Source organism: Carcharodon carcharias, chromosome 19 (genome assembly GCF_017639515.1).
Source record: "Carcharodon carcharias isolate sCarCar2 chromosome 19, sCarCar2.pri, whole genome shotgun sequence".
Classification (NCBI taxonomy): domain Eukaryota; kingdom Metazoa; phylum Chordata; class Chondrichthyes; order Lamniformes; family Lamnidae; genus Carcharodon; species Carcharodon carcharias.
The window spans coordinates 95,430,491-95,447,008 of record NC_054485.1 but is presented as its reverse complement, the minus strand read 5'-3'; the positions used below and the strand labels follow the sequence as shown (position 1 = coordinate 95,447,008).

The window sequence follows — 16,518 nt, the reverse complement described above, 5'->3', positions numbered from 1 at the left end:
GACTGAGTATTACAGCAGTAGATCAGCTGAGACATTGGTGAAACCGGGCAATGTTATGGAGTTTGTCTTAGTGATGACACGAATATGAGATTGGAAGCTCCTCTCGGGATGAAATGTGACACCAAGGTTGCGAACAGACTGGCTTAATCTCAGCTATTGCCAGGGAGAGGGATGGAATCAGGAGCTCGGGAATGCAGTTTGGAGTGGGTTCATAAACAATATCTTCAGTCATCTGAGTATTTAATTGGAGGAAATTTCTGATGTCGGATGTCAGATAAACAGTCTGATAAATTCAGTAATGGTGGAGGAGTGGAGCGAGGTGGTGGGTGAGGCAGAGCTGGGTATTGTCAGAGTCCACATGAAAAATTATCCTGTGTTTTTGAATGTCATCACCAAGGGACCAACAGGTAGAGGTGAGAAATTGGAGTGGCCAAGAACAGATCCTTGCCAACACCTGAAGTAATGGTGTTACTACTGCAAGTGACCCTCTGACGACGATTAGATAGATAAGAATGGACCCAGCTGGACAACAGTGGAGACAGCTGAGAAGGGTAGTGTGGTGAACTGCGTCCAAGGCTGCAGGCGGGTCAAGAAGAACAAGGAGAGAAAGTTTACCTTTGTCACAGTCACATAGGGTGGCATCAGTGACTTTGATAAGAGATGTTTCTGTGATAAAGAGATCTAGCTGTGCCAGAAATTGATTGGAGGGATTCAAACATGAATTTCAAGGAAAGGTGGCAATGGATTTGGAAGGCAACAGCACATTCAAGGACTTTGGAGAGGAAAGGGAGGTTGGAGATCAGGTGGCAGGTTGCTAGGTTGCTAGGGGATAAGGGCTGGTTTCTTGGGGAGGGGGGGGGTGCGATGATGGCAGACTTAAAGGACAGAGGGAGAATCTGGAACAATATCAGCTAAGATGGTACCAGGAGGGGATAGTGTGTGTTCAGCAATTTAATGCAAATAAGATTCAAAGGAGCAGGAAGTGGGTTTCTTGACAAGATGAGTTCAGAGAAGGCATGTGGAGAGTTAGAAGAGAAACTACAGGAAGATGTGAGCTCAGGGCTAGGGCAGGGGTTAGCACCATAGGAATTTTGGCCAGGTGGGCTAGTGGAAGGGAGGGATGTGGCAGAGGCACCTGGTCTTGATCTTAATGCCAAAGTCGTCCATGAGCTCCCACTGCTGGAGGTGAGGGTAGAAGGGACAGGCGAAGGAGGTTTAGGAAGAGGGTCTGCAGTAAAGAAACTGGCTGTTATCTTTGTTATCTCTGGAATAACAAGCAGCTTTAGCAGATAAGAGAGAGCAGGAAGGCAGGCTTGATGGTGCTTTAAGCAGTCCAGCCAGATCTAGTTCACACAATTAATAGATTTGATTGTGACAATTCCCAATTCACATCATCATAAAACTAGATATTGTGCAATAGGCTCCTGATCATAAAGAATGTGGGACCTACTTACCCAGGAACCCAGTACCACTGGATTAAAGGGAATATTTAAGCTAACACTCATCCAGTCAATCCATAACCAAACATATTATTCTAAAGTATCTCAGAGGTCCAATGTGTCAAACTGCCAGGTTAGTAAATTGAATCCTTTCATTCCATATAACAAAATCCCAATGGCTAATGCTAGAATGAAGAATTTTGGTCAGGATTTGCACTTTAGCATTTTTGACATAAACCGGGCAATGATATCGGTAAATTCCACACTCCCAGCTCATAATGTTCTTTACTCAGTACAAATTAGTGGTTATAGTCATGGGCTGGTGTACAGAAGTTTCTAATATGCACTTTTGTGGTGTCCAGGAGTGAGTGATGTGGAAAATCTCAATCAGTGAAAGTTCATTGTACACATTACAACAGTTTTGATACAACTTATAACTGTGTCAACATTACTTACATATGGCGTAAATGGCAAGAATTATCAAGAATGGCACAAACACAGCAAGGATTAAGCTTATTTGTAGATTGTCTGCTGCCTCACGTCCTTTATCTGTAATGGATATCATCATATAAATACACAAACTGCAGTTCAAACTAGCACATTATTTAAAAGACTCTTAAGAATTATAACATATTCAAAACAATTATGAGAGGAAGCTAGCGAGAAATGTAAAAACAGATAGGAGTTTCTACAGGAATTTAAAAAGGAAAAGAGTAGGTAAAGTGAGTGTTGGTCCTCTGGAGAGTGACAATGGGGAGTTAATAGTAGATAATAAGGAACTGGAGGATGAAATGAACAAATATTTTGCTTCTGCCTTCACTATTGACAATACAAAGAACATTCCAGTAATAGTTATAAATCAGGAGGTTAAAGGGAGAGGGGAACTTGGTGAAATTACAATCACTAGGGAAGCGAAACTGAACAAACTGATGCAGGTTTGTAGGAGCTGTGGGCTGACAAGTCTCCAGGTCCTGATGGACTTCATCCTAGAGTCTTAAAAGGAGTAGCTAATAAGGTAGATGATGTGTTGGTGTTAATTTTCCAAAATTTGCTAGACTCTGGGAAGATTCCATCAGACTGGAAAGTAGCAAATATAACCGCTCTATTCAAGAAGGGAGGGAGGCAAAAAACAGGAAACTATAGGCCCAGTTAGCCTAATGTCTGTCATGGGGAAGGAGTTAGAATCAATCGTTAAGGAGGTTATAGCTGGGCACTTAGAAGACTTCAAGGTAATCAGGAAGAGCCAGCATGGTTTTGTGGAAGGGAAATTATGTCCTTTGAAGGAGTAACATGCGCTGTGGATAAATGGTATTTGATTAGGTGCCACATCAAAGGTTATTGCGGAAAATAAAAGCTCATGGTATAGGGGCTAACATCCCAACATGAACAGTAAATTGGCTGGCTGGAAGAAAACAGAGTATGCATAAATAGGTCTTTTTCAGATTTGCAGGATGTGACAAGTGGAGTCCCACAGAGGTCTGTGCTGTGGCCTCAACTTTTTACAATTTATATCAATGGCTTAGATGAGGGGGGCGAAGACATGGTAGCTAAATTTGCAGAGGACACAAAGATAGGTATGAAAGTATGTTGCAAAGAGGACATAAAGAGATTGGAGACAAATATCAATAGGTTCAGTGAGTGGACAAAAATATGGCAGATGAAGTATAATGTGGGGAAATGTGAAGTTGTTCACTTTGGCAGGAAGAATAAAAAAAACAGAATACTACTTAAGTGGAGAATGACTGCAGAATTCCAAGGTGCAGAGGGATTTAGGTGTTCTAGTGCATGAGTCACAAAAAGTTTGTATACAGGTGCAGCAAGTAATTAAAAAGCTAGTGGAATGCTATCCTTTATTACTTTTATTTTCAATTCCTCTTGTTATGCTTCAGTTAAAAAGAACATAGGTGAGACCACATCTCAAATACTGTGTGCAGTTTTGGTCTCCTTATTTAAGGAAGGATGTAAATGCATTGGAGGCAATTCAGAGGAGGTTTACTAGATTGATAGCTGGAATGAGTGGGTTGTCTCATGAGGAAAGATTGGACAGACTGGGCTTGTTTCCATTGGAGTTTAGAAGAGAGAGAGGTGGCCTGATCGAAGTATGTAAGATCCTGAACGGTCTTGACAAGGTAGACGTGGAAAGGATGTTTCCTCTTGTGGGTGAGTCCAGAACCAGGGGCACTGTTTTAAAATCAGGAGTCACCCTTTTAGGACAGAGATGAGGAGAATTTTTTCCTCTCAGAGGGTTGTGAGACTTTGGAACTCTCTGCCTCAGAAGGCGGTGGAGGCGGGGTCATTAAATATTTTTAAGGCGAGGTAGATAGATTTTTGTTAGGCAAGGGAATCAAAGGTTATCGAGGGAGATGAGAACGAGGAATTTGAACCACAAACAGATCAGCCATGATCTTATTGAATGGCTAAGCAGGCTTGAGGGGCCGAATGACCTACATCTGCTCCTATTTTGTATGTTCGTATGATGTAACATATATTCCATGGCTTTATACAACACACAGCTCATTCAAAAAATGTCAATAGAAAGGCTGATAATTATTACCCTTTACAAGAACAGAATTCATTGTCCAACACGCACAGCATCAGAACATGCACCATTAGTCTGGTGCCAAAATAGAAAGTAGGTTATTTTGATAGGAATAAATTTACTTAAACCATATATATTATATTCTACCCTAGGAAAGTGCCAAGTTCCAAATGTCTTAAACAAGTTATGTTCCTTTTTGGATCAAATATTTTTCCCACTCCATGTCCTCCCCACTTTGCATCAGCTATGGCTCAAAAGGATGAAATGCCAACTTGGTCTCTAGTGTCCATCAACTGAACTAACCACTGAGTGGCTTAGAGTCAAAAGAGCTTAATATTGTGTCTCTTTTCTTGTGCTAGACACCAGCTCTCAAAATGAGGCCACTAAACTCTATATATTTTTATTGCTGTTCCCAATTTTCCTGCGCTCGCCAGTCTAAACTGTGGCAAAATGACTGCAATTAGTTCTCCTAATCACACAATTCCTGACACAACATTACTTCCAGAATTATCCAATAGTCTGAAATGCAGGAACTGGAATGGCAAGCCATAGGTCTCCTCTGGCTTTCATTTGGGAAGTCAGTCCCTCCAAAAGGCTGAGGGGTGACCTGAAAGAGGTCTTCAAAATTATGACAGGTTTTGATAGATTAGACACAGTGATAGAGCTACCACTTGTCAGACAGAGAAATCTAGAGGCAATCGATAAATGATCATCACCAAGAAATCAAATAGGGAACTCAGAAGAAATCCCTTTAGCCAAATTGTGGAGAGAGTGCAGAACATGGTACCACATGCAGGGGTTGATGTGAATAGAACCAATCTATTTCGGAGAAAGCCAATTAAGCATATACGAGAGGGAAATGAAGAGTAATGTCATAACAGTTAGATAAGAAAGGATGAAGAGGAGGTTTGGGTGGAGCATTAATGCTGGAATGGACTGGCTGGACAAAATGGTTTGTTTCTGTACTGTCCTCTCTAAGTAATTCTAGGTATTCATTAAATTCTCACTCAGGCAAAAAGTTTAGGGAGTTTAGGAGAAATTTCTTTCCACAGGACAGAAAACTTTACCACAGGGAGCGGTTGAAAGGGAACCATTTCATCGATTAGAGGAAATTTGGATAAGTGTTTGAAGCAGAGGGCAATACAGGGCTACAAGGAAAGAGCAGGGCAGAGGGGTTAGGTTCAGAAGGTCCAGCAAAGTGGCACAGACACAATGGTCTCCTTCTGCACAGGCAACATCAATCGTTCGATAGTCTACATTGGAAACTATGGCAAAATGACTGTGCAATTAAGTTCTCCTAATCACACCGCTCCTGACACATCATTACTTCCAGAATTCATTTGTTGGCTACAATTTTCTCATGGAACACTCACCAGCTGTTCGCTTCACAATTAGAAAGACTGATGCACACAACACGCTGAAGTCGCCTGATGTTGTTACTGCATTCATTCGCATCAGACAGCAAGCTGGCAACAGATAAAACAGAATTACAGAGTGCATACAGATTACACACACACACAAAATCCTGATCTGCCTGCCTCCTGCTTATGCCCCTGGGAAGTGTAACCAGTCAAGAAAAGCACAGGGAAAATTTCCCCTATTTCGTGTTTGGGATTATTGGATCATCTGGATGCAGCAAATGCAAGGAAAGTGCACACCCCTAGCAGTCTGCCAGATATTTTAACCAATTAAAATCCGAGAGAAGATCAGGGCCTTGCTTATGGGTGTTTACACCTCTCTGCTCAATTCTCCTGTATTTGTTATGCCCAAGTGGTCCAATGCTCCCAGGAGCAGAAATATTTGCCTTTTTATCTTGCTCTACTGAGATCATGGTCCATGTGTGTGAGGGTGTAGGTAACATCGGTGGCTGCAGCATTTCTCTCCACAAATGCTGCTGAGTATACCCAGCATTTTCTGTTTTTATTTCAGTTCTCCAGCAAGTGCAGTATTTTCCTTTTGCTAAGAAAGTACTTGATGGGGCAGTGAACTGCCTGAACTTGTGAAAAATGCAATTTGCAGAGCACAGCATTCCCAGTCTAGCTCCTACAGGTATAGGAGACATCCACTCAGACACCAAATAACATCCACAAACTGCCCTTGGAACATTATAAAAATTTACTAAAATGACAAAACTGGAAAGAACTTTAAAAATCTTGTGCTATTTCTGGTCAGTCCTTGCTCCCAGTTTGTTCCTGGTCACGTAGATAGTGCAATTAAAATTGATAACGGCCGGGATTTTCCAGCCATTCCAGTCCGGCTGAAAGTCAATGGCTTTTGGCTGGCCCACTGCAGGTCCTGCCACCATGGCACTGCCGGAAAATCCCGGCATGTGTTACTGTTTTGGAGTTTTACTTCCTCTTGGAGTTAATTATGAATCAAACTTTTTTGGCATAAGGTTCACTCTCTGAAATTAATTCGCCACCAGACCCAGTCATTATTTATTTCACAACGATTACCAATTGGGCTGTCATATCTTGACTGGTGATGGCCCCATCATCTGGAGCTCAGTCTCACTCACTTTTCCAGAACCGTTTTATTCAATTCGGGGTCAAGGGGAGTCGAAGCCTATCCCGACAGGCAATGGGCACTGGCGGGGGGGGGGGGCGTACACTCATGACAGGACTCCAGTCCACCACAAGGCACAAACATACACATTAAAGGGGAATCCTCTTAACCAGCAATTCTTTGGATGGTGGGGAGGAAACCAGAGCACCTGGCGGAACCCCACAAAGGCACATGGAAAACGTATAAACTCCACACAGACAGACACCGAAGGTTAGAATCGAACCCGGGTCCCTGGAGCTGAGACACAGCAGTGCTAACCACTGCCCCTCATCTGGAGCTATCAACATAGAAACTCTAATTCTCATTTTTGCCCCTTCCAGGTTCCTAGTTCCAACCTTAGGAATGTGGTGGGGTGCTGGGGAACGGACATTAATATATGGAGGTACTACGTCAGTGGTACATATATAATGAAATGGTCCAGCATCTATTTCTGAACCCTTCCGTAAAATATGTAAAAAGGGAGGTGGAGATTACATGGCATGTCCTCCATCAAGTTTAAAAAAAAATAAAATTGGCCACTGAAGAAAATGCAGGGACAGAGTCGCTCAACTGAGTCCACAGTACTACATCTGGAAACAGCCAATTTACATTCAACCCTCCTGAATTTCCTCTACTCCCCCTCCACCCCTCCCAAGATTCACCAGAAACGCAGCAGGTCTAAATTTGAACCACCACATCAAAAAGCCTCTCTTATCACTCTCTAAATTCCCTCCTGACCACAGTATCCAAATCTGACCAACCTCCATCCCAACATTGACTGTGAGGTTTTGAACGTGTGATGCAAACATATAATTTACGTCTGAACTTACATCTGGTCTTTAAGAACTTAATTAACCTTCTATTGTCACAAGCCTTCATGAAAATCGATAACATGGGCGGTATTAGCAAGAGACAGAAAAACCCCAACAAGAGCACTGAGGTTGTGTGAGGTCCTATTAAAAGAAAAACAAAGCTGAATCAAATTACACACATTCATAAATGAGAGATTAAATGCCACTGTTGGTTAATTTATCACCATGACTCTCAATGACAAGAATAAGCAACATACAAATGACTGGATGTGGTGACTTTTATAATTTCTTTAGGGGTAATGCAGCAGACGTAACATCTGGATTTCCAAAGGCCCTTTGATAAGGCTTATGGTTAAGGTCAATGAATATGGAGTCAGGAAATAAGTAGCAGAATGTATAGGAAACTTGGAAAATAAATGGCAAAATGGGTATAGGAGCAATTTGACCAACCGATTCTTCCCCACCATGTGATCTACTTGTATATGTATAGTGTGTTCATGTGTGTTTATGTCTGTGTGTCTAAGAGAAAGTTGGACTGTATTTTATTATTTTACTTAGATCAGTTTAAGTACAATAAAGCTAACATCTTTCTTTGTTCAATTCAAAAAGATCTATCCAATTGGTTCTTTTATGATCACAGCGCTTAAATAGTTAAGTACTCACAAAATTCTTAAGCGTATCCTTTTCAAAGCGAAAACCCTGTTGTGGTGAAATAAGCAGAGGAAAAAGAGGAGCAATTCAACTCCTCCTCACCTGATCATAATACTGAAGCTTTTTGACCAGGCAGATGAAGCAAAGTTGTTTCCACTTATGGGGAGACCAAAACAAGCGGTCATAAGTATAACATAATCATAAATAAATCCCACAGGTATTCAGGTGAGACCTCTACCCAAAAAGTGGTTAGAATGTGGATTTGCTACCCCAAGGAGTGGTTAAGAGGAAGACCATAGATGCATTTAGAAGAAGGTTACGAGGGCAGAAGGAATAGACTGAAATGTTGGTGAAGGTGAGGAGGATTGGGAGAGGCTAGTGTGGAGCATAGGTACTGGCATGGACCAATTGGGCCAAATGGTCTGTTTCTCTGTTGTAACTCACATAAATATTGGTAAACTATTTTCTCAGAGAAGTCAATGGGCAATATTATGTCCTTTATTGATCAGGTATACAGACAACATAGCACATCCCGCCAGCATGCTCAATTTCGAACAGAAACCTACAACCCCCAAAGAGCCGACAACCTACAGTAGAGGTGCCATAACTCTGTCAATGCAGACTGGTTCTGATGGCCATAGAAAGCACATCTGCTGACTGGAACAGGACAGGCTGGGTTATTATGTCTCTTCTTTATGCGGCAGGGCGCTGAATGAGATTATAGTGAAATGTATTAACTTTTCCCTAGTGGTCAGTATCAGCACTTTCCTAATCTAAGACAGACCTGAAATTTGTACCCTGGAGGAAAGGACATTGACCAAGTATATTATGCATTCCAGGAGAGTTTCAGTAACTGAGAGAGTCACAGCCATGGGGAAAATTGAGGCAAAGTGTGGTCTTCTACTCCCAGTTGCACCAGTGGCCCAAATCTTTCAGTGCCTGGATCATTGGAGATGAGACATACGTTGACAGATGCACAAGACCTGCTGCACAGGCATACGTCTAATAGCCTGGGAAATTTAAACTTCTGATGGACTGACTACCTGCTGCATGGGAGCCTCTGCGAATGTCTCTGTTCTTGAGCTTGGTCAGAGACTTGGGCCAGATACACAGGACTGAACTGCTTACTTACCCTAGAAAGGTTGGACAGTTTAATATCTGGTCTAAATCAGTATTTTGCCAGAGTAACTCAACTGAGCATGACATCTCACCGAATCATGATCCCCCAACCACCCGACTACCCCCAACAGCTCCCCCAACCCAAGTCAACCCGACTATCCCCTGACCACACGACTACGCACCTAACCAGACAACTACCTCCCCACCAACCAGGCCTGACTACTTCTCCCAGATCAGACCTGACTATCCCCCCAACCAGATCCAACTAATCCCACCCCCCCAAACCAGATTCATCTACACCTCTACCAGACCCGAATAACACCCTCCCCCTAACCAGATCCAAATTCCCTCCCACCAGAGCGGACTAACCCTCCCTGGCCAGATCTAACTAACCCCCCCCCCCCCCCCCCCCCCCCCCCCCACCAACCCCATCAACCTGACCAGGCAGAACTACCCCCTCCGTGCCACTGTTCCCCAACCACCCTCTCCATTCCACTGCCCCTCCAGCCAGACCTGATTACCCTCTCCATTCCACTGCCCCTGCCCCTGATTACCCCCTCCAAATTACTGCCCTCAATACTCTCCCCATCCCACTACTCCCTCAACAACCCAACTATTCCTTGGCCAGACCAAACTAATCCCCAACCCAAATACCACCCAACTCCCAGCAGCCCCTCTCAGCCTCCCGACTACCCACCCCAACCACCTACTCCCCCCAACCAGATTCGACTACCCCTTGACCCGACTACCCACTCACCCATACACTAATCCACAACCATTCATTAAAAAACATGCCCAAACACAACAGCCCTGTGATAAAAAGGGCCAGGTCCTCTCCTTCCCCTGACTCTCCTCCACTAAGGGGACCGACCCTGTGGAGCCCATGTCCGCTTCAGCCAGGATCAGAAGATACGGCTGGATATGGGTAGCATCACCAGGTCAGAGAAAGCTTCCTGGTAGTGGCCACACGCCGAGCATTACCGCCAACTGGAAGATCTAGGCCAATGTCTTCGGCTATCCAGTTTTTAATAAAGTACATTCCTTGGGAAACAAACCCTGATGTTTGCCACACTGAAGTTATGCCCCATGTGGTTTTGAACAAAGGACAGGCAAAGACAATTGCAAAGGTGAATGGATCAACAGGAGACTGAGATTTACCGCTTAGTATCCGACAGTACTGGATAACCTCACAAAGATTCAGCAAAAGCTAATGTAAAACTTCTGCACATTAAGGGTTTACTAATTCGTTGTTCCCTTGGAAAACTGTCTACAGGAAATCTTAAAACCTGGACAACACCGGCCCTGGTAAGCTGCTGCTACTTCTCGTATCTTGTGACCCCCTATGGAGGTGGTAAAAGTTTAAAAGATTTTTTGCTGAATGTTTAGATTAATAAGGGTTAATTTAGACTGGAAGGAAAAAAAGAGAAAATATCTGTTTCTCTCTCCACAGGGCTGCCTTACTTGTTGAGTATATCAGAGTTAATATTTCAGGTCAATAACCTTCCATCTGGACTGTGTCCATCCATCAATGCTATTAGTACAATGATTTTTAATTTTATAATGCTGCCCTTGAAGGCAAATAGTATTCACATGAATGCACTCCCTCTAAGCTGCAGGGACTGTAATAATATTATAGTCTTGCCCTCCCCTATCTCTGTAACCCACTCCAGTTCTATCCCAAGATCACTGCACTCCTCTAATTCTGGTCTTGTGGGCATCCCTGATTTAATCATTTCACCATTGGCAGCCATGCATTCCACTGCCCTGATCCAAAGCTCTGGAATTCCCTCCCTAAACGGCTCATTTTCTCTACCTCCTTCAAGACACTCCTTGAAACCTATCCTATTTTGCCAAGCTTTTGGCCACCTATCCTAATGTTTCCTTGGTTGCTGGGTGTCAATTTTTAAATTTCATTATGCTCCTGTCAAAAGTCTTTGGACACTTTATAACATTAACATAAATGAAAGTTATTAGTGTTGGACCTGAATAACATTTAATCTTGGGTTGACAAGTGATGGGCAACATTCATGCTGCAGAACTGGCAGGTAACATTGACCAGGAACAGGAAAGAGTCACTGTCACCCACACTCCAATTCCACGGTTAGAATCAAACGGTACGTCATTGCGGGGACACTGTCACCAGACGGATTGCAGCAGATCAAGGTAAAGGACCAACAGGTTTTACTCATTCATTCATGAGATGCAGGCGTTATTGGGGAAGGTGAGCATTTATTGCCCGCTCTTCCCCTTGAGAAGGTGGACCGCGGTGTCACCACACTTAGAGGTGCAATATTTGGCCTGCTCGGTCATTTCAGGTCGCAGTTAATCACATTTCTACGAGTAGGCCAGACCAGGCAACAGTAGCAGACTTCCTTCCCTAAAGGACATTAATGAACCAGATGGGTTTTTACAACAATCTGGAAGTTTCATGGTCACCATTGCAAAGTACTAGCTTTTTATTCCTGATTTATTGAATTTAAATTTGCCAGCTGAAATTTCAACTCATACCTCCAGATCATTGGTTCAGTCTTCTGGTTTACTAATCCAGCAGCAATCACAACTCTTGGGTCAGCATTTATTATCCATCTCTAGGTGGTGGTGGTGAGCTGCCTTCTTGAACTGCTGCAGTCCATGCGGTGTAGGTACACTCACAGTGCTGTTAGGAAGGGAGTTCCAGGATTTTGACCCAGCATCAGTGAAGGAACGGCCGAAATATTTCTAAGTCAGGATGGTGAGTGACTTGGAGGGGAACTTCTAGGTGGTGGTGTTCCCATCTACCTCCTGCCCTTGTCCTTCTAGGTGGTAGCAGTCGTGGGTTTGGAAAGTGCTGTCTAAGGAAACTTGGTAAATTCCTGCAGTGCATCTTGTAGATGGTACACACTGCTGCTACTGTGCATGGGTGGTGGAGGGAGTGAATGTTTGTGGATGAGATGCCAATCAAGCAGGCTGCTTTGTCCTGGATGGTGTCAAGCTTCTTGAGTGCTGTTGGAGCTGCACTCATCCAGGCAAGTGGGGAGTATTCCATCACATTCCTGACTTGTGCCTTGTAGATGGTGGACAGGCTTTGGAGAGTCAGGAGATGAGTTAATAATTGCCCAATTCCTAACCTCTGACCTGCTCTTGTAGCCACAGTATTGATATGGCTAGTCCAGTTCAGTTTCTGGTCAATGGTCAATGATAACCCCAGGATGTTGATAGTGGGGGATTCAGTGATGGTAATGCCACTGAACATTGAAGGGTGATGGTGGGATTCTCTCTTGTTGGAGATGGTCATTGTCTGACGCTTTTGTGACGTGAATGTTACTTGCCACTTGTCAGCCCAAGCCAGGATATTGTCCAGGTCTTGCTGTATTTGGACATGGACAGCTTCAGTATCTGAGGAGTCGTGAATGGTGCTGAACATTGTGTAATCATCAGTGAACATCCCCACTTCTGACCTTATAATGGAAGGAAGGTCATTGATGAAGCAGCTGAAGGTGGTTGGGCCAAGGACACTCCCCTGAGAAACTCCTGCAGTGATGTTCTGGAGCTGAGACGACTGACCTCCAACAACCACATCCATCTTCCTTTGTGCTAGGTATGACTCCAACCAGTGGAGAGTTTTTCCATTGCCATTGACTCCAGTTTTGCCAGGGCTCCTTGATGCCACATTCAGTTAAACGCTGCCTTGATGTCAAAGGCAGTCACTCTGACCTCACCTCGGGAGTTCAGCTCTTTTGCCCAAGTTTGAAGCAAGGTTATAATGAGATCAGGAGCTGAGTGGCCCTGGCGGAACCCAAATTGGGTATCAGTGAGCAGGTTATTGCCAAGCAAGTGCCGTTTGATAGCACTGTTGATGACCCCTTCCTTTATTTGACTGATGGTCGAGAGTAGAATGATGGGACGGTAATTGGCCGGGTTGGATTTGTCCTGCTTTTTGTGTGGGCAATTTTCCACAAAGCCGGTTAGATGCCAGTGTTGTTGCTGCACTGGAACAGCTTGGCTAGGGGCGTGGGAAGTTCTGGAGCACAAGTCTTTAGTACTATTGCCGGAATATTGTCAGGGCCCATAGCCTTTGCAGTATCCAGTGCCTTCAGCCGTTTCTTGGTTTCACTTGGAGTGAATCGAATTGGCTGAAGACTGGCATCTGTGATGCTGAGGACCTCCAGAGGAGGCCGAGGTGGAACATCCACTCAACGCTTCTGGCTGAAGATTGTAGCAAATGCTTCAGCCTCACCTTTTGCACTGATGCGCTGGGCTCCTCGACCATTGAGGATGGGGAATATGCTCCGATTCCTTTCTTCTCAGGCCTTGATGAAGCAAAATTTCTTTGACTCGGGGTAATTTATGGAAGTGTGACTGACCAGATAAAAGGAAAATTGACCGGTGAAGCTTGTACCGATTCTCTGTGGGATCAGGCCAAGCAGTCTCAAAAGTGAAGCAAGGATTTATGAGCCTGGGTCCAGTAATGAGGAATGGTGCAGATGGCAGTGAGATGTAGACAGATCAACTAAGCTGATGGACAATTGTACTCCACATGTTAATATGGACCGAGTTTGCAAACTCTGGAGGTCACAAAGGTCCAATGACAGGGGGCTACAATGGCGTTGCAGCAATTAACAGGTGCAAGCCCTCGAGACCCAAGTTGCTTGGTACGTGTACACCCTGAAGGGACACGAGTTTGAATATGAAGGTAGAAGGATTAGAACCGCTGAAGATATTTAACGAGGGTCCAGCAAAAATGTACACGGTCAGATTGGCAGAACATATAGAAATATGTCCCTCACTGCTGAACATCAGGAGTGGTGCAACAAAGCTTTTGGAAAAATCAGCCACAGAGTGTTGATGTGGGTGGATTGGCCAAAAGTACAGGGATTGCTGCTGGCAGAAGACTGATGATGGATGGTAATCATTCGTTGCAGCCAATTCCAACTTCTTCAGAAATACGGTGAGGGTGGATGAGTTGATGGGAGTAGCTCTGAGGAAATTTCCAAATTCAGTGAACTAGTTGGGCTTTTACAAAATAAAAAATTAATTTTTTTGAAGCCAGCCCACAAAATTGGCAAATTTGTCGACGTTAAATTCACAGTTTGGCAAAGTGAGACTAGAACTCAGCCGAATTCTTCAGCTATTAACATATTGAGCTTGAATTTAGTATGCTGGAACTAGTATATTGTAGAAATAGAATTACCAACCGGGAGCAAAGAAACAGGAGCACATACGGTACCTTCAACCCGTATCCAATACCCAAACATAGTGATCAGAAGCATATAATGCACGATTGGTAGCAGATTTTCAAATAACTCAAGATCTGGAACAATAAGCAAATTCATATTAACATGACTTCAATAAATAATATTCGCACATTGAAATTAATCACTCATATGAAGGAGCGTATTTAAAATAACAGAATCATCATATTTAAATATTTCATAGAGTCTCTATTCTTAAATTGTAACATTTAAAAGCTTCAACACTAAACTCTGCAAATAACAAATTTGTCTTACACGTGTTGGCGTAACGGCATGAAATTATTTTGCAGGTCAAGGCAACAGCAGCAATTATCAGTGCAACAGTGGATAATTCCATTGTATAATAATGCAGCACTGGAAAACCTGAAATAGAAAACATATTTTAAACTTATGCTACTTGGAAAGCAATTCTTTTCCATAAAAGTATAGTCTTAAGTATACAGTTGAGTGTTGAGAATATCTGCCACTCTACATCCAATATGGTTTTCAAGGCCCATGCACAACACTTTACAGTGACCAAGTGTATGGATTCTCACTCTGAAGTACTCCCCATTCTGCTCCTGTAAGTCCAAGATCAAAAGAGCGTATTATACAGCACCAGTTTTCCCGTTCACACAATGCGCAATCTGTCTGTACTCTGAAAGAGACTGAACTTGAACTGTGGTTTTTCACTTTGACGTTCCCAGTAAATGTAAGGAATGTATATCAGGAAAATGAACAAGACCAGCTTGTGATTTTCTATCTTACTCCTTTCACGTGCCATGAAAATATACAAAGTTCTTCCAATATTAACATCTTTAGTGAGACTGAGTGTGAAAGGCGTGTCAGGTGGGGTGTCATTTTTATCTGATAAATGGAATTGACTGATTGGCTTGACTCACCGTAAATCACAAGAGGATAGGAAGTATTCTTCTTGCTAACAATATTCGCCATGGTGCAAGTGTAGCTTCCGGAGTCTGATTTCATGACTTTAGAAATAATCAACGTGCTGTTGTTTCGCACGAACTGATAACGGTTGGTATTTGTGATCATTTTCTCATCCTTATACCACAGAATGGAACTTGCTTTTCCTGCAGACACTTGACAGGTCAGTTCAATGGTGGTATCGACATAAGTAACATTGACTGAAGGCTCTGACAATGGTTCTGTGGGAGAGAAATAAAAAATGCTGAGATAAACAGGCTGGAGCATGAGGATATCACGGTTTCTCATGATGTTAGTCAAATATACCAACAAGAGCTCTGTCCTTCACACCTGCGTCATTATAACATCAACCATGAGTTGAACTTCCAAAGCCTTCATACGATCACAAAGACTGCCTACCACCAACATCACCCAATTCAGTCCCTACTTCAGCGCAGCTGCTGTGGAAAATCTCACCCATCATCCTTCTAACCCATAGACTCCAGTATTCCAAAGCTATCCTGGCTACCTCCCATTCTCCATCCTTCAATCCATCTAAAACTCTGCTGCCGGTATCCTGTCCTGTACCATAGCCCAGTCACACATTATCCCTGTCCTCACTGGCTTGCACTAGCTCCTGTCCCTCAATGTTTTAAATTTACAATTCTCAACCCAATTCTCTTAATCTCTGTAAGCTCCTCCAATCCTTCAAGTCTTCCCTGCCACTCCAGCCCCACCCACCAAAGTCTCCATTCCTCCCACTCTGGCCTCTTATTCCACCATTGATGGCTGTGCCTTCAGTCACCTCATAACATTCCCCCCATTAACTCATCTGCTGCTTCATTTTACTGCCACAGAAATATAAATACATGTATGGTTGTATATGCTGTACTGAAGGAGGACATTCAACTGTTGTGTCCATGCTAGCCAAAAATGAGCTATCCAATCTAATATCGCCTTCTAGCTCTTGGTCCGTAGCTTATATGCCACATAAGTGCATATCCAACTATTTTTAAAATGCAATGAGGGTTTCTGTCTTTTATACCCTTTTCATTATTTCATGGGATGTGGGCGTCATTGGCTAGGCCAGTATTTACTGCTCATCTGTTATTTCCCTTGAGAAGGTGCTGGTAAGCTACCTTGGCGAACCGCTGCAGTCCATGTGGTGTAGGTACACCCAGTGCTATTGGGGAGGGAGTTCTAGGATTTTGACTCAGTGACAGTGAGGGAACGGCGATATAAATAGTTGTTTGGCAGTGCAGAACTTGAGTATGGTGGAA

General features: G+C 43.4%; 1 protein-coding gene across 5 annotated transcripts in view; it reads right to left on the bottom strand.

Annotated features, from left to right (window-relative positions):
- Window positions 1-16,518, bottom strand: part of LOC121291659 (hepatocyte cell adhesion molecule-like) — a 65,545-nt gene that overhangs the window by 37,688 nt on the left and 11,339 nt on the right. For all 5 annotated transcript variants that reach the window (XM_041213148.1, XM_041213145.1, XM_041213144.1 and 2 more), the window contains 6 exons: window positions 15,217-15,480; window positions 14,591-14,698; window positions 14,311-14,394; window positions 7,353-7,475; window positions 5,352-5,444; window positions 1,896-1,988 (listed from right to left, as the gene is read on the bottom strand). In XM_041213148.1, coding sequence (XP_041069082.1) covers window positions 1,896-1,988; window positions 5,352-5,444; window positions 7,353-7,475; window positions 14,311-14,394; window positions 14,591-14,698; window positions 15,217-15,480 — 765 coding nt within the window. The remainder of the gene's footprint in view (window positions 1-1,895; window positions 1,989-5,351; window positions 5,445-7,352; window positions 7,476-14,310; window positions 14,395-14,590; window positions 14,699-15,216; window positions 15,481-16,518) is intronic.